Raw genomic sequence first — 18182 nt, 5'->3', positions numbered from 1 at the left:
AAATTTTTGCCGCAAAATTTTTTGGCCTCGTTTAGTTCCCAGGCCCTAATTCCATAAAATTTTTTCTCTTTGGGCCAAAAAATTTCAAATCTAAACAGGCCCTAAGAGGCCCGCTTGGGCCGGTCATATCCTTTTCCGTTAGCGGAAGTGGTAAGTGGCAACTGACGAGTGGGCCTTAGCAATGCTGTCCGTTCTCGCGCACGGGTTGCGGGTCATAGGGCGGCGAGGCGCGCGCGGCCAATTGGGCCTCTCTCGGCCTCTCGTCTCCCGTTCTGTTCCGTGCGATGGGCCCCATGGAAGCCCGGGACGCGCTGGGGCCTGGGAGTCTCGTCTCGAGAGGTCTGGTCTGGAACTTATCCTCCCCTTGCTTTGGAAGGGTGGGGGTGCACTGCGCAGGCCGCGCGCACCGGGCGGGCGGGCGGACGAAGCGGCGAGGCAGGGACGGACTGGGGAGAGAGATGTCGGGCGGCAGGAGGAGGGGGCTTGTGTGGAGCCTCCCCGTGGCGAGGTCGGATGTGCTCGGCAAGCTGGGCCCTGCCTTCGGCATCGGCGCCGGCTGCGGCGTGGGCGTCGGCTTCGGCCTCATCGGAGGTGCGTGTGTACCCTTCTCCGACGTTTACTTGTCTCCCTCCTGATTCGAGTGTCCCGGCCATAGACGCGTCATGATCTCACGGAGCACCGTACCAGACCGGCGAACTGGAGTGCTCTCGATGGTTTTGACGGTTGAGCTAGGGGCGATTATTTCTGGGGTTGGATTGTTTGATCCGGGAGCCGTGTAATTTATTTTTCATTTTTTGTTCGCTGTTAGAGTTGCAAGCACTGGAAATTTGGAATGGTTGTGATTATCACTTTTCCTCGTGTCGTTGGTGAATATGGAATGGGATTCGGGAGGGTGTAGGGTGTAGGGTGTAGGAGTTCATTCCTCTTCAGGATCAGTTTAGGCAACCCGAACGAATGGCAAAAGCCTGCCAACAAAACGTCGAAATCAATGCTTGTTTCTTGTCTTTTGATCGAGTGATGAGAAATCCGCGCTTGTTGTACACAGAGGTGCCACTTATAGATATGATCATATCATAGGATTAGGTGACATGGTGGCAGTGGTGGAAACTGCTACTATTTCGCTGCATACTTCTCTATACATCATAGGAGGGTGAAATCTAGGATAGATTTTGCAATCGGTCATGGTGTCCAGGAGCAGCGTTCTTCAATCTGCTAGCAAGATGCATGTTGCATAATCTGTGTGTTTCCATGACTGCAGCTGCAGCCTTGACCATCTGTTCAAGTGTCCTCGTCCATTGCAGAGGTAGGCTTAACCTCCGGCTGCCTATGGCCACCTCATCTTTGCCTCTTCTACATGGGTTCTGGTCAGCGGTGGAGTTAGAAATGGTCACAAAAGGGTGGTAACTTACATCAAACCAAATATCTCACTACGTTGCACAGCACAGTTGTGTTAATTATGGCAAGAAGCTACTAGTAATGAAACATGCATTTTGAAACAAACCTCAGGTTCCTAGTACATTCCATAGTTGGAAATCCACTTCTGGATATCCTTTCAGTCTGCAATGCTAGATGATATATAAGCATATGAATAAAATTACACGAGTGATAAAGTGCTTTTAACTAATAATACTCCTATTCCTTTTGTGCTGTAACGAGCTGATGCTTGTAAGCAAGCACCACCCCGCAATATCAACAAAGCCTATTCTGCATGGTCGAAGACATTGAAACAGGGTGTGGAGTAGTGTGTGCCTCCGGCCCTGATTCCGTGGTTATCCTCAATCACCAAACAAGAATCATCTGCTTACTTGCGTGGGTGCAGGTGCTTGTGGAAACAACTAGTGCCAATGACTTCCTCGAGTGTCAGAGAGTCGTGTGAGTCATGTCTTTGCAGGCATCCCTCGGTGGACCTTAAGAAGTAGGTTGAGGAAAAAAAAAGGAGGAACTTCTTTTACTGGTGCAGATGGGTGCTGAAGCTGAATTGAGACTGAATATCCTAGAGATCAACAGTTGTTTCATCCAAGAATGCAAATCTTCCCCATCAAACCCAGCTCTTGATGAATTAAGAGATGTCATGATCTACTTGGGTTTGATAATGTGTTTACTGTTTAGTCATGTGTCCCACTGCTATTCTCAAATTGATCCTATTTTAGGAGTGGGGCAGCAAGTGTAGTAGGTGCAGCAATATATTATATTGCTTTGAGTTCAGAATTCCATTGCGGATATTATTGGATGTACTTGATGGGAAGTGATTGTTATCATTGATGTCTGTACTCTGTGCTCGTTTTTAATGTTGAGGTTTTGTTTGCGATGCATAATGTTTATTGTGATTGTGAGTAACTTAAGTTATGTTCTTTGGTCTTTGCCCTTTTTATTTTATATACATGATTATGTGTCCATTAGAGAATGAAGTGAACTTCACACAGAATCACAGAATAGGTACCATTTCCAAGAACATTGTAACACTATGATTGGGAACAGCTGTATGCATGTTAGTTTGGATGTTCTGATGGATGGTGGAACAAAATCTCCAATTATGTTGCTTTGTCTCTTCTCAATTTTAGAATGGCAGAACCCATCTTAGTTTGGATGATTTGTTGGCTGACATAATACTGAATCTCCAGTTTTCTTGCTCTTTCATACATATCTTAACAGGTGCAGGAATTGGAGCTGGATTCCCCGGTTTACAATTGGGATTCGGAGCTGGAGCTGGATGTGGAATAGGAATAGGTTTTGGTTATGGCTTTGGAAAAGGCGTTGCATATGATGAAAGCGGAAGGTATTTGAACATCAGGAGACCATTTCGTAACTCCAGAAGCATTGCTTACGAGTAAGTAGTAACAGATCCATTTCATGCTAAATGCAAAGTGACTTCATCTCCTGTTATTTTGAATGCAATCGTAAGCATTGAGTTTTTCTTTTGAGTAGTTTCAATCGATTAGAGATATCAAAATGTGGTGCCCAAGTTTGCTTTTTGTGAACTTGTGGCGTACGCACCAATTTACAACAGTCTATATCCTAGTTTAATGAGATTATGTCCCACATTTTGCAGTGAACAGTTTGATATCATGTTTGATGAACTGATGGAGAGCACCAGGAAGCTGATCAAAGCAACATCAAAGGAGATCGACAAGTGGAGGCGGATGTAGAGCGAGCAGCGCATATAGGAACTGCGTATAGTCATCAGAAACCAAAAGTTGTCGAGGCACTACACGTGCCTCTGTGTCCATCGGAACCAAACTGGCCTTTTGCTCGTTTGCTGTTTCAGCGAATATTTCAGCGATTCATGAGATACGCTGCCTGATACTCTGGCCTGTGGATGCCGATGCTCAAAAGCATTAGTTTTCCCAGCCATGTGCTGGGGTGCGACACCATGTGATCGCGACGGCGCCTGGAATTGAAATATCACCCACGACGTCGCCGTCGAAACCCTTGTGCGCTTCTGGAGCGCCCCAGTATTTTTCGTATCGAAATATCTGGCAGGACGTATTTTTCTATCGTCGCGCCCATATGTTGACGGAAGCAAGTAGTCTTCTCCGTCTTTATCAACTTAATCATGCTGTGTTTGTTTTGTGTTGTGTTGTGTTTAACAATAATGCTGCTGCCTTGTTGAAGGAAATCCTGATTTCGCGGAATCAATGTTGAACGCGATCGCGCCCCCTCTATAATGGTGCAAAGTCCAAACGATTCCGACGTTGGGAGAAAGCGAAATGCAGCTGATGTTTCAGAAAATTTTTAGAATAGGTGTTTCCTACCCTATGGGAGAGGCCGCAATTGATTAGTGTCATTTTAACGCACACGTCCATTTCAGCTTGTCGAATAAGACGACGGCGAAATCGTCTTCTTCCATGCTACTCTCGAGGATAATAATAGAACTGGTAGTTATCCTTGGAGTCATAGTCCATTCGTCGGCCATCTCATATTCCTACAATGGTTGCCTGTTTGTCTTTGTCCTATCCTGCTCAAGCACTAAAACCAAGCTCTCCATAGATCTCAAAAGCCATGTCAATTTCAAATCCCACCAAATCAAACCAGTACTTATCGTCTAAAAAAAGAAGTGAAGCGACGAGAATTTGCAAGACTCAAAAGCAATTGCTGATTGCTGTCAAAAAAAAAAGAGCAATTGCTGATTCATGGGTGGACCACAGCGAAAAAGGTGGCGGGGCAAGTAATCCAGCGAAAGATCCATGACGTTTTACGCGAAGCGGGGCTGCCCTGGCAAGGTCCCGAAAACGCCCGTGCGAATGATTGAGCCTTTTTCTTCCTGCTGCCGCACTGGCCTTTCATGCCAGATCGGCTCTGCGCTGCGCCCCACTTGTAGGTCTTGTAGGCTGTACCCCTGGCCTGCCGGCACTTTAATAGCCCAAACTGCCGTCCTGCACATGAGATCTTGGCCACAACCTGCCCATGGAACATGGAAACAAAAGCTTGCAGCTAAGCTTATATATAGTGCACCTCCATCCACTATTATATTTGGCACACACAACAGCTCAAACAGAGAATTTACATTGATTCCATCCACCATTTGGCACACAACAGCTCAAACAGAGAATTTGCACTGATTTCAGGTAGATGAACCATGAAGTAGGCACGACAACGAAACATTTTATGAATGAAAAATAATCATTGCCTCAACTATAGCTGTCTGGTTGTCTTGTACTAGCACCACACAAAAGCATCAGCACAGTGACATATTACAACTATCTCAGCTACACCAACGAAACCTTATTATTGTCCGACACATCGAACCCCCCAGCTTCTATAGTGACTGGCCAACCGGGCCTTGTTAACTTACCCAAACCAATAATGTTAATAATACTTAGGCAGTCAGAAGCACAAAGAATAAATAATAATAGAGTCAAACAACAAGCCCAGAGACCATTCGTCCAAGCACAGACATGTTGTGTGTTGATAAAAAGCATAGATCATGACAGGCATAGGCCAGCAGCACTGATGATCCCAGCATATGCTTCACCAATCATCTCCAGCAGTACAGCAGTTGCTTGTAATTGGGCATTGAACCATGATTGATTTTGGGGGATGGAGCTTTCGGAACAGAGATTACCGCCCTGTTTTTGCGCGCTTCATCCCGGTGGAGTTGAAGGGGGACACACTAGGGCTGAGGTGAGGGCTTGGACTTTCCTCTCTCAGCGTGCCATTTAGAATTGCCAGCTCCCTCAGCTGCTGCTTCTTGTAGAAGTCCATGGACTCGTCCTGCCAAAAGCTCCAGTTATTAGCTAACAGTATATATCAAAACTACTAAGAGATGATGACAGCAATAAGGAACAAGGATACATACAATTGGTTTGAGGAGATCCTCTAGGATGGAGACAGCTTGATTTAGGCGCGCATCAACCATATCTACTGGAAACTCTGCTTCCACAAGTACATGCAGTTGTTCATTAAGGTGTTCATACCCAGGTTTATCCCTCAGCTTGTCTTCCTATGAATGGAACATACATGTTTCTCAGAACATTTGCATCAGGGTGGACATGATAAATTAGAAGTATAGAGAAATAATATACCAATAATCACTGAGCCATGCATAAGATATAACAAGAAAACCATGATCATAATATCTTACTCCTTTCTTAGCTGCCACAGATTTTTTTTAATATAAAAACAGAGACCAAGGGTAAATTGTTATCCTTGAAACTTGTTAATGCCTATAGATTTTTTGAGGTAAATAATATTAAAATACAGGAAACCCCATTGATGAAATCATACTGTTGTGTGCCGATTGAGAATAAATAAAGTCATTATATAAATGTATCTAAACTGCATCACATAAATAGCCATGACGTCTAAAGTATAATAACATTTCTACTCAACTTATTAATAAACTTTAACTTTAAATGCTCTATTACATCTAAACTGGAAATGAAACCCAGTAAAATTTAAATGTTGACATTACATAGTTTTGTGGGTCACACAGTAACTAGTCCTAAATAGTAAATGCATCCTTTACTGAGCCCAGATTGCAGCTTGATACTAGAAACAACTCAATCAGTTGACACTAAAAATAAAATGTACAATGTTAACCTTGATTAGAATTCTCCAGAACTCCTCCAATGCCACTATCATAGCATGTTGTCACAATACAAATTTTATGTAATGTGAAAGAGTGAAATTAACTGAGTATATAACCACAAATCAGTAAGAACCATGCAATATACAATTTTGTCCAGCCAAAAGTAAAATTAACTAAGTACTTGCTAGTTAATAATGTGCAAATATAATGAACTCCTAAAATTTCACATAGAGTACTGCAACAATACATCGTATATTCAAAAAGTGCCAAATGATTCCAATTTATATATATATCATTACTATCAGAAATATAAGAAAGAGTGTGAAATAGTCATTTAGCTACCTTAACAGAGTCTTTCACCGAACCACGTCCTCGAATGTAAACTCTACATTGGGTTGAAGCTTCAACTCTTTTCAGGGAGTTACCTCGCGGCCCCAATAAACGACCAACAAAGTTGTACTGATCACAACCAAAGAGTAAAAGCATTCAAGATATGGCAATATGACATAGCATATTAAAGAAAGTTAAAAGGAAAACATTTACGAAAGCTACCCACATTAGGATACTTGTCCACCGGAACATCCAGCCTCATGACTTTCTTGACAACAGGAGTGGCAGCGAGTACAGGAGCACCATTCCAGCCCATTGATGATGCTTGTAGAACCCCCATATGCTGAGAAGCCTTGAGAGAAAGAGAACATTTGACCGTATTAAGAGAAGGCGACAATATAGGCTAAGGCAGAATATAAAAGTTTGGTCCTCAACAAAAATATTTCCAACAACACCTACTCTCATCCATTAATAGTAACAGGACGCTTCATGATTGCCAGGAATAAAATCTGACATGGAAAAATAATCTTCACCCTATCTCATGTTATTACAATTTACAAGTCAATATATATTCTATAGGTAGACCAGACTAGTCGCAATTAGTTGCAGATCCAATGTAAAATGAACAGCATGCTCAAATCTAAATACAAGATCCTACCACCGATTTGCAAATTGTGCTTTCAATCCACTGACCAGGCAAGCATGTAATACCAAAAGAAAGACAACAACAACAGATGCCAGAATATGCACCTCTGTTTGAATCCCTGTCCAGCCCTCCAGATCCATTGGCTGACCATTCACTGGGTGGCCAGGTAACCTTAATGGGCTACCATGCTCAATTCTCTCAGGATCAACAAAGTTATGGTTAGGCGCCATAGAAGATGCGCGCAAAATCTCTGCATTAAATAGGATAAGAACTCAGTTAGACAACTACACTACAAGTCAGAAACAATAATGTGATCAATACTTGCATGCCACACTAAAATGGGGCAAATGCAACCTGCTCGGGATTTCTAAATTTGTACAATGACATGAACAACTGCATTGTACCAATTAGATAGTAAACATCCACTTAGCTAAAAATAGGAATAAGCTGCAGTGAGCCAGTGACCATCCTCAAGATAAAAAAAATGGTTGACATAAAAAGCAGTTTACTAGATTGTTAGCAGTCATTTGTGATTGACATAAACGGAAGCCATTGTCAACTATGAGAACTTGAGTTATTGCTTAGAGTCATAACTCAATGGGGTATTACCTTTCTATCACCATAAACAAAGTAAAAGGCAATAGGATAATGGGGTACATGAGAAATGAATGAACAACAAAACCCAGCCACAAAAAAATGCTCTAATGAAATCTTAATATCTTATGATCAACAAACAGTAAAATACATGATGATCAGAACAAGCCCAAGGATGCAAAAGTGCAGAGGCAATCATCAAAACCTCACACAAATATAGGATTAACTGCCCCAAACTAAAAGACTTGGAGAAAATCTAAACATCGCAACTAATGATAGTGAATGTCTTGCACCATTAACAAACAAAATAGTTGAAGTAATTAAAGAAACTATGACAACACTAGTAATGCGTGGAGGCACAGGAGACAAACCTTGGTTCAACAGCCTGGTACAGAAAGGAAGAACTTGCACAAATGGGGCCAATTTCTGCCTCTCTGCAAGCAACTCAGCCAGATATCTGCCAAACAAGAATCAACGTTAGTGTAACAGTAGCCAATACTGAATTTATTAGTCACGTGATACAAAAGAAGAAGCATAATTTGAAGGATCTAAAACAACTATAATCCCACAAAAATGAAATGTAAAGGAAGAACTTTGATATGATTTATACAGAACGATCCATCAAATTAAAATTTACATGTGACTATCGCCAATGAGCGATTTATTACACACAAAATTTACACCCATTAGCAGCGAGTCAAACATACAGCTCCTATACTAATAGCCAACTAGCCCATTGGGGAACAGCAGTAACAAATCTATCAGCGAGCCATCACAAAAAAAGTCCCTAAATTACAGATCACTACTCCATCACAATCGGCAGCATTGATCAAGGGGAAACATGGCATCCGGAAGTTTAGAATTAAGCGGAAATCTCCACCGCAGCATCGCTCCTCAGAAAGATTCCGAAAGGGCAGGATCAAAAACTAAACAAAACTTACCAAGAACATATAGGAAAACAATCGTGGAAAACAAATAAAAAAAATCATGAACAAAATAGCGAAACAGCCACTCACCTTTCTCTTTCAGAGGAAGAATACCTCATAGAATTGAGGGGGTGAGGGGAAGAATGAACAGGGGACTGCGAGTATTGCAAGAGGGACGGCGGCGGAATCCTTTCGTCCATGGTCCCCAAACAGCGAAAAGAAACTTCACAAGATTTTGCAAGATTGGGGGAAGATACAAGAAACCTAAGAACCCAAAAATCCAAGAACCACAAAACCAAGAATCAAGAAAACCAAGAACAGCAGCTGCTTGCAAGCTTAGGTCCAGAGGCCTATCTTGAGGCCTGTGAAACCTAGAAGACGAGAGAGTTTACAGAGGACCGAGAAAAGGTAGATATATAAGGGATAGATGGGTGATTCTAAATCACAAAAGAGGAAGGTAATAGGTGGGCAATCAGTGATGAGAGCCCAGGCTGTGCAGGAGTTGGCAGCAGCTCTTGTTGGTGTTGGTTCTTGCTCTCCTTCCTTTCTCCTCTCCACAGCACACCCACAACAAGGGAGAAGGGGTGGGTGGGAGAAGGAGGAGAGAGAGGAAGAGACAAACCCAAAGGAGGGCTTTGGATTCTCTCTCCCTCCAGTATATGTCGCCGAAATCCAGAGATGATTGAGGTCTCTTGAGCCGAGTTTGCTCTGTAATTTTTCTCCTTTCATTTCAGTCAAGTATTATTTTGTTTTGTATTTTTCTGGTGGTCCCTTTAGCCATTCTGATACGTGCACCCATCACTGGTTCCAACTAAAAAAACTGTGCTAAACCACATACTCCGTGCTAGAGGCCGTCAAAGTGTATGGTCACAATCGCATGCTATTTTCAAGTTAATGATATATGAGTGTATTGTTCACGAAATACATTGCTAATATTTTTATTGTGACCATACCAATCTATGGAGGAATATTAATTTGTCCGTGGATGTAATATATTTTTTAGGTATTTACATTTAAAAAAGTTAATTTAAATTTGTAATATTATTAGTCATACGTATGCCTACTCTCTTCATCAAAATATTATAATTCTAGGTCTTATGATAGTCAAACTTCATTAAATTCGACCAAATTTATAAAAAAAAAGAGTAACACATTTATGTCTCCAAATATGTTTACTATAAAAATATATTCTATAATTAATTCAATGATCTTATTTGATACGTATCATAGAAAATAATACTCCTTTCATTTTAAATTATAAGACGCTTTGACTTTTTAGATGTATAGTTTTTTCTATGTAATAAGATATATTAATCCGAACACAGTATATAACTTGGCAGTTGGCATGCTAAAACCATTGACAAAAAACATGTTGGGGGTCTTCCCACATGTACCCCTAGCCAGGTCGTAGTAAGAAAATCATTGTACTCATCCAGTTAACGGAATCTAGGTGTCCGTTTGAGGAGCGTTGACTCCTCCAGCTAACTAAGCGCAACCGCCCCCGCGCCAGGCCCGCTCCATCTGGGCCGTTCATCACGCGTCCAAGCTAGTACTCATCACCTCGCGACCGAGCAGGGCTGTCAAACATTTCATTTCAGCACACAAATTTGTCTGCGTTTTTCAATCATTCGAACAGCTTATTTTAGCCCTGCGCGGCCGCCGCTTCCTTCCTTGGAGTTAGGCCTAAAAAACACTGAACTTTGTACACATTTGGGAGCCTTTTGTGCTGTTTTGTTTTTTCGATTCTAGAGTTTGTAATCTCAACAACTACTAAACTGGTGATGATCAATAGTTGGCCAGGTCATCATTTGGCAGCCAAAATATACACGTATGCACTGGAGACAGTTCAGGCATACAAACAAATGACGCGCCTGCATTAGTATATTACCACACTGATGGCGTGTTGGGCAGCGGCCACAAGGATACACGAATTCCAGTTAGGCACCTGGAGACGATCGAGCTCGTTTCCCTTGAACAGCTAGCTATGGGTTTGCATGGATCATCATGACAAATCATGGCTAATGGAGTAGGCTAGCTAGCTTGATCACATAGTCTAATAATAATACATTAAATATAGGATAATTATTTATTTAGAACAGCAGCCCAAACAAGCATTGATCAGAGGAGAAGCAGCTTGATCGCTGGAGGATGGAGACGTCCGTGCTACTGCGGAAGATCTAGCATATTAAGTGTTACAGATTTTGTATTTTTTTTAGGATATTAAGTGTTACAGATTTTGTATACTGACCGACTAGCTGTAAATTACTAAAAACAATTTTTTGAGCTAGGGAATCAAATGCTGCTTCGGAAAACTCCAAATTTTACCAGCTAGCTCATACACGTTTCGTATCGTCCCACAAGGAAATCAAACGCACTGGATCACGTACCTCCAAATTTTGTTCAAATTTGACGGCTGTAATTAAAGATATGCCAGATTTACTAATTGATGGAGTGACCTGTACATTTCCATTCTTCTACCAGGCACACACATCCGTTATTTTCTGAGTTGTCCGTCCAGCTGGGCACCATGGACGACAGCAGCAGGAAACCCGTCACTTTAATTTGGGTTTATTATCTTTTTTTTTTTTGAAATTAAACTGTCGCCATTAGCTAGTGCAGCATAATTTAGGTGTGGATCCGACTTGTTCTCATCTTGGGATTTTTTTCCCGGCCCTGCACTGTTTCGTGCATGCATGTGCACAGTCCTTTTCGATGCATCATGCATTTAGCATTAACCGTGCCTGATCGTTTACTGACAGCTACAGATAACAGGTAGGGCGCGCGGGGGTATTTAGTTTTAAGTACAGCGTTTACTATGCGTGCAGTACAAAATATGGTACTCCTGTCTGATTTGGCAATGTTCAAATTAAACAAAAGGAACTTCTCCTATTGTATTTTTTTTTCTTTTGAAAAATGTTTAATTTGGCGATGTGTTCGGCGAAAGAAACATGTGGGATGCTCTTTTGAAACAATTCAGTTCATGGATATATATATATACCACCCTTGTCATATTTTCCAATTAAGCAGCATTGTTTGAATCAAATCGTCTTATTAACAAATAGATGGATCTGTTTGGATCTCATGTAACTTATAATAAGCCACTAATAATTATGCGATTTTGTTTGGATCCTTAACTAATATAAGTAAGCTGCTAATAATTAGCTATGACTCTGTTTGAATCGTTAACTAATAAATCAGCTAATGTGTTACCTACCACCCAACTAATAATTACCTGTTAGCTGGTTTTTCTAATGTACCAAACAAATAATTAGTTGGATGGATCCAAATGGGACCAAAGACTTCTAGTCTTTAAATCTTTGAATATAAAATTGGCCTATCTACTAATCAAGAGCTGCCAAATCAAGAGTTAGTCTAGACATCAGTTAATCCATAAATTTTATTTTTCAACCTTCAACTTACATGACAATCTAACTTTCAAACCTAAACTATAAGATATAGGACGCAGATGCCCTCTAACTTTTTTTTATTGAAAGATTCACCCTCTAACTATTGTAATTTGACAAATTTGGTCATCTAGCTAGGTTCAAGAGTGGTTTTCTATTTTCAAAAAATAATAAAAGTCTAGCTTGATATCTAAAATATCATAACTGAGTTATTTTAAATAATATATATATATATATCACCATTTTTTTCTAAAAAAGGAAACGTATATGTTGATAACCTATTTATAGTTATTTGGAACTTCATTTATTTATATTATTGTTTTTATTACTCGTAGTTGTGCTAATCATTTGTTTAAATAATCGTTTTGCATATCATGAGTACATAGAAGAATGTGGAAAAAACACAAACCTCTGGGAATCCGTGCTCCACATAATATAAACATAGCGCTTTACTTTATGTTGACGGATTGTGATTGATTAGGTTGTAGGTTTCAAACAAGGTAGCGCCTAAAAAAATCATGCAATCAACTAGTCATGTGGTCAACAAAAAGTAGAGTAAAAAATAACAATTTAAATAAATAACAAACATGACTACAAGCAATATAGTTTCATATATTTATTTTAATTTAACATAGATTACTTATATTTTTAAAAATATCAGACCATTTTACTGTTTTTAGAAAGTAGGCAACTACCTTTAAACTAGTTTTTTTAGGGACCTTTATAAACTAGTTGAAGGACCAAATTTGTCTGGATATCGAATCAGGCCCGGCCCGCTAACAAACCCAACAGATTTTATTCGTGGGCCTGACCGCCACAAGGCCACGCTGGCCAGAAGCGGCCGCATCGCAGATGTAGAGCGGTTCTTGGAACGAGAAGGAGCGGTCGTTCGCTATCATCATCTCATCAGACCACGCAAGGATGGCTCTCATATAGATTTTGGGTACAAATTTTGGAGTCACGGATCGAGAGAGGCGGTAGAGCTACGCCCCACCATTATATAGATAGTACAGTTATATAGTTTCTTTTTTCTGATCGATGGAAACATATGCTATCATACGATTTCAGAGTTGCAGTATTTCGATGTGGCATGCATTTTCTTTTGAACGAAACCGGCACAAGATCGTGCCCAATTTCATTGCATATATACGGAAGAAGGGACGTAGCATACATGTGTATATATACAGGCAAATCATCTAGGCAGTAGGCACACAACACATATATTATATATATTTATTCTTCCATCCACACCGTACATGCATATAGTCAATCTAGCTATATATTCACGACAATATTGTTTGGTAGCTTATATATAGTCTGCAAACTCTGCACACACAACAATTAAATGTTCTTAATTAGCTAGCTGATGGAGACACAACTAATTAATTAAAGACGGTCACTGCCGGCCCGTCCGTCCGTCAGATTCTGATGAGGTGATCGAGATGCATGCATGCGCGCGAGCGGCTCTAGATCAGAGGAAGCCTTTGCCGCCGGCGGCGGAGTGGATCTTGACATGGTAGCCGAGGTGGAGGGCAGTCTGGTGGTGGTACTCGTACTCCTGCTGGCCCTGGCCCTGGGGCTGCTCCGAGTACTGCGACGACGAGGCAGCGGAGGCAGCGGCCAGCACATGCTGCTGCTGCTGCTGCTGGTAGTAGCCATAGCCACGCGGGTCGAACGACGCCGGCAGCGCTTTCAGCTCCGTCGTAGCCCCGCCGACGGCCGCCGGCCCCATTGCCATCGTCTGGTCTTCTGCCGCCGCCTCCTGCTGCAGAGCTCGCTCAACCTCTGCAACCTGTTGCAAATTACAGCGCAGTAAGTACATATTTTGATCAAGAGAATACCCCCCCTAGTACTTGCTAGCAGGCAGCAGCACTGACTTTAAATATTATTCCTGAGCCCTGAATGACTGTGTTAGTTTAGTGAATGGTCATCAGTCGTATACCTTGGCCCGTAGGAACATGTTTTCATTGTGCAGATCCGCTTCCTGCAAATATAATATAGACAAGATCAGAGCAATTTAAATAGGAGCCCTGTCAACCAAAATGCACGTGAGATTCTCCACACGTTCATGTTTCATATAATACTACTAATATACAGGAAGAATGCTGTCATGAGTCATGACGAGCTTACCCTTTTCTGCATATATTCGATCTCCGCGAGTAGCAACTCGTTCTGAGAAAAACACAAAGGTGCAAATAGATTACTACAGGATTCAAGAGCGAGGTGTCCTTGAATTTGCGATTCCCAAATTCATATGAATAATCAGCCGACTAGCTAGCTAGCTATATACTAGGTTTAGTGGTTTACGTTATTACCTTCTTGGACCGGATTCGGCCAATGCCTCTTTCAAGCCTGTTTTCAAGGCCCTTGAGCTCCTTTGCGGTCATATTGCCAATTGATTCACCCATCAGGTGCCTGACAAAGTATTATTTACCAAAGGAACAGTTACTTCAGTATATGCCTATCCTATGGAGACGATCGAATAAAATTAGAACAGTTACAGGAACGACTAGTTATTAGGCGGCTTACCTGTTTGAGTTCTGCAAGGTTTGTATCTGCTGGCGCAGTTTTGCCGTTTCTTGCTGAAAGAATTGCTGTAAAAATTCCAGAGTTAAAAGTTGTTTAACATTTGTTGATGCAGATGGTTAGTTAATATGATCGATAAGGTGTGTGATCATATACAATTTAACGTTTGCAAACAAATTAAATCGAGAAAATCATGGAAACAACAGTGCTTACAAGAGAGTTGACATCTATCACTGGAGCTGTTCCTGAAGTGCTGGCAGATGCTTTCTTGTACCTCTCAATCGTCGACCTTACACTGATAAAATAATGTTGATTACTTGTCAAATAAAATTAGGCTCTTGCTTATGAAAAGTAGTTTACAAGATCGTTCCATAAAAAAAATAGTGTACAAGAAACCAGCAGTGTACACAGGTTGTCTTGTGAAATGAAACACATATGTTTATCAGTATGATGTTATCTATATCTGGATGAAATTTACTATATATAATATCCATACTATAATAATAAGGAGATAAAAAAGGGTACTTGTTCCACCTATGCATTAAGCTAGAGTAGAAGAATAATGTATATACAGCAAACCAGGAACTAATATGCATGTGTAGATATCTCTGTACATAAAAGAAGTGCTGTGCTGATCGACAAAACCTTCATTCTCGTATGTACGTATATTCAGGTTGTCTTATTACGACACACATGTTGCACACAAAAAGATGCAAACAAAAAGCCCCAAAGAAATGCACATCATCATCATTTTGAATAATGGTGAGTCCAGCTCCAGCATATATATATATATATATATATATAGAGGTTTCCCGCGGTGCAAAAACACAACGACCAGCAATCAAAGGCGTTCTTTAACTCCTTAGCATCACCAAGGAAGGAAGGCAGGGAGAACCTACAGTTTCCATCTCCATGCAATGTACAGTATGCTCTAGAGAGAGATTTCTGTACAGTGGGCGCATGAAATGAATAAACAACGACCTTTTCAGGGAGCTGATCGAGGGCCGCATGCATGTGATGATTCATCAGTGCATGGCACAGAATGATAAAGTTGCCAACAAGGACAGAACTTGCAACTGTGCGTGAAACTGGTTTATACCACAATGTCGCTCGTTTCGTGCATGAATGAAAAAGTGATGATCGACCAAAGTCCCAAACTATCACACAAGTAGTATGCTTCTTTAATATCCACTGCACAAACTGCCATTTTTGGATCAGCCAAAATCTAACTGTTGAAGAAGTTCTAGGTGATTCAAACAATTCAGCTTAATAGTAACCCATTTTTGAACTATTCTCTCAACCACCCAGTTTATAAAAAGCTATTAACTAGCTCTCTATAACTATATTGCATCTTATAAAAAGTTTCGCTAATCCAAATGGGCTCCACACAGTGACGAAAAATCGAAATGATCAGTCACAAAAAGCCTTACTATAAGTCATTAATAAAGTGCTTCTCATAAATGATGGAAATAAAGTTATCTATACAAGTGTGCTAATATAAATGGCTTTGTTAATTAACCTAAAATGGAGTATTTATCTTGAATATAGTTTACTGCTGATCGACTATTCAGATCACCACTAAATTGATTTCAAAATTTATTAACACATCGATCAGTGATTTCTTTTTTTTTGTGATGCCAAAATCCAAAAGGGAACTAGCTAAATTATAACTAATGATCATGGAGTTCATGAAAATAATACTAATTGTTTTATTTGGAAGTTCATATAAGGTAGTTTTACTAGTTTAACTGTAACTATTAGATGATCTACGCAAACGCCTAATTAAGCTGTACTAATATAAAAAAATGCATGATTTGCATATTCAAGATATATCTACTAACTATACCGCCAAAACTAACATATAGCACCTGCAGTTTCGTTTGAATTAAGAAGATATACAACATAAAATGAAACGATAATTAATTAGCCAATGCAAACCATAACTTATATATACGTACTCACCTGTTACTGGAATATTCATATAGGCGACCTCGGCTAGAGAAGATGACCAAAGCGATCTCAGCGTCGCAGAGGATGGAGAGTTCATAGGCCTTCTTCAGCAGCCCATTCCTGCGCTTGCAGAAGGTCACTTGGCGGCTCGTGGTGTTCTCGATTCTCTTGATCTCAATCTTTCCCCTCCCCATCCTCAAGCAGTACTGTTATAGTCTCACAGCGCTATTCCTTTTATGTACGTAAATAGTTACAATAAGAACAATTAGTATATATTCCATTGTCATATACATGCATGGTTGAATCTGACAATGAATTCATACACAGAACTGATGATGATGGGAAGAAAGAAGATAGTGACAATCAGCAACTTTGGTTTCCGATGTAGGAGTAGGATTTAGGGACCTTGGTTTAGTTTTATGTGTACCTGCTAAACTAAGCAGCAACTCAACGTTACTGTTTGCAAGATGTATGTATATGTATGTAGGAACAAATCTAAACCTAAAAGCACAAACATATTTTCCGATCCCTAGCATGCGCATACTGAGATGTCACATCAATTTTGTGCTTATTTAAAAGGGGAAAAATCTTGTGTAGAGGAAAAACACAAAGCTTCTCAGCAATTCATGGCTCAAAGGTTCGCACAGCTATAGCTGCTGCTTCATTCAGTCTTCAGATCAAATAGACCTTAAGAATTAACATGCTGTGTTTCTAAGAAAACTTTGTAAAGTCAGCATAGATCTGAAGGATCTAGCAGAGATAAGGCGCTATGAGAAGAAGCGTAATAACATCCAGCAAAAGATAATAGACCCATGGAGATGACATAATTAAGCAGGAGCTAGCACGTAATTCAAGAAGAGAAGCAAGAAAGTTGTTGTGCATATAGCCAGATCTGTATATGGAGAGGCAAAAATAGCAAGCCAAATCCAACAAATTTACACGCGAAAGATCTAGCTACTATACTCATCAGAGGGCGTCGCGCAGCTGCTGTTGTTGCAGTTCGTTTCCCCGTTGCAACTAGTCGCAGTTCTACGTACAGCTCCCCATTTGCGGCAAAACTGAAACTGCACCAGTGCACCCCCAAAGAAACAGCAAGGAAAGAACGGAAAAATGGCCAGGAAAAGAAACGAGGGCAGATCCATCATGCATATCGATTCACACACACAGAGCTATATATCTAATTAGAACGCATGTTCTTACCGATCGATCGATGGACCAGATGAAATTAGAGAGAGAGATGGGGGTTGGGGGAGATAGAGATGATGGGATCAGGGCTTGCCGCTAGGCGATGGGACGGGGTGAGGAAAAAGATAGGGCAACTGCATGGAGAAGCCTCGGGTGCAGCGTGGTTTCCTTTTAAAGAAGGGGAGTAAGTGGTTGTGTGCCACTGCCCACTGCTGCTCACTCATGGCGTGTGTGTGCATATGCATTTCAGTCCCCTCGATTTCCTCTTTTAATTAAGGAAAACAACGGCATGTATTAGTACCAATTTAGGCCTTTGTTTAGTTTCCAAAATGTAGCAAAATTTTTTCATGATTTTCCGTCACATCGAATCTTGCGGCATACACATGGAGCATTAAATATAGATAAAAAAACTAATTGTACACTTTATCTGTAAATCACGAGATAAATCTTTTGAGCCGGCCTAGTTAGTCAAATTTGGACAATAATTGCCAAATAAAAATAAAAGTGTTACAGTATCTCAAAACAAAAAATTTTGGGAACTAAACAAGGCCTTAGCGTGCATATCTACACATCATATTCATTTTGTGGCGTGC

General features: G+C 40.7%; 3 protein-coding genes across 3 annotated transcripts; 1 reads left to right on the top strand and 2 right to left on the bottom strand.

The window, feature by feature from the left end:
• On the top strand, positions 264–3593 carry LOC8063153 (alanine and glycine-rich protein). Its single transcript, XM_002458835.2, has 3 exons — positions 264–591; positions 2653–2827; positions 3050–3593. Exons 1-3 carry the CDS (start codon positions 285–287, stop codon positions 3144–3146), a joined length of 579 nt encoding a protein of 192 aa, XP_002458880.2. The 5' UTR covers positions 264–284; the 3' UTR covers positions 3147–3593.
• LOC8063152 (KH domain-containing protein At1g09660/At1g09670) lies at positions 4578–9205 on the bottom strand. Its single transcript, XM_002456714.2, has 7 exons — positions 8615–9205; positions 7970–8055; positions 7109–7254; positions 6585–6710; positions 6371–6487; positions 5297–5440; positions 4578–5211 (listed from the first exon to the last, which is right to left on the bottom strand). The coding sequence occupies exons 1-7, from the start codon at positions 8722–8724 to the stop codon at positions 5059–5061; spliced, it is 882 nt and encodes a 293-aa protein (XP_002456759.1). The 5' UTR covers positions 8725–9205; the 3' UTR covers positions 4578–5058.
• On the bottom strand, positions 13133–17782 carry LOC8062442 (MADS-box transcription factor 21). Its single transcript, XM_002456713.2, has 8 exons — positions 17605–17782; positions 16417–16635; positions 14668–14749; positions 14458–14522; positions 14244–14343; positions 14059–14100; positions 13871–13912; positions 13133–13720 (listed from the first exon to the last, which is right to left on the bottom strand). The coding sequence occupies exons 2-8, from the start codon at positions 16596–16598 to the stop codon at positions 13400–13402; spliced, it is 834 nt and encodes a 277-aa protein (XP_002456758.1). The 5' UTR covers positions 16599–16635; positions 17605–17782; the 3' UTR covers positions 13133–13399.

Source organism: Sorghum bicolor, chromosome 3, assembly GCF_000003195.3.
Source record: "Sorghum bicolor cultivar BTx623 chromosome 3, Sorghum_bicolor_NCBIv3, whole genome shotgun sequence".
Lineage (NCBI taxonomy): Eukaryota > Viridiplantae > Streptophyta > Magnoliopsida > Poales > Poaceae > Sorghum > Sorghum bicolor.
Note: the sequence above shows the minus strand (reverse complement) of the source record. Positions and strands in the feature narration are given on the sequence as shown.

Bases quoted from the DNA above. Each gene is read 5' to 3' on its own strand.
- LOC8063153 (XM_002458835.2), top strand. From the start codon at position 285: ATGGGCCCCATGGAAGCCCGGGACGCGCTGGGGCCTGGGAGTCTCGTC. The intron at 592-2,652 runs GTGCGTGTGTAC...ATATCTTAACAG, and splicing joins CGGCTTCGGCCTCATCGGAG to GTGCAGGAATTGGAGCTGGA. The intron at 2,828-3,049 runs GTAAGTAGTAAC...CACATTTTGCAG, and splicing joins TCCAGAAGCATTGCTTACGA to TGAACAGTTTGATATCATGT.
- LOC8063152 (XM_002456714.2), bottom strand. From the start codon at position 8,724: ATGGACGAAAGGATTCCGCCGCCGTCCCTCTTGCAATACTCGCAGTCC. The intron at 8,056-8,614 runs GTGAGTGGCTGT...CTTGTTTGGCAG, and splicing joins TCTTCCTCTGAAAGAGAAAG to ATATCTGGCTGAGTTGCTTG. The intron at 7,255-7,969 runs GTTTGTCTCCTG...TATTTAATGCAG, and splicing joins TACCAGGCTGTTGAACCAAG to AGATTTTGCGCGCATCTTCT.
- LOC8062442 (XM_002456713.2), bottom strand. From the start codon at position 16,598: ATGGGGAGGGGAAAGATTGAGATCAAGAGAATCGAGAACACCACGAGC. The intron at 14,750-16,416 runs GTGAGTACGTAT...TTATTTTATCAG, and splicing joins TATGAATATTCCAGTAACAG to TGTAAGGTCGACGATTGAGA. The intron at 14,344-14,457 runs GTAAGCCGCCTA...ATACTTTGTCAG, and splicing joins ACCTTGCAGAACTCAAACAG to GCACCTGATGGGTGAATCAA.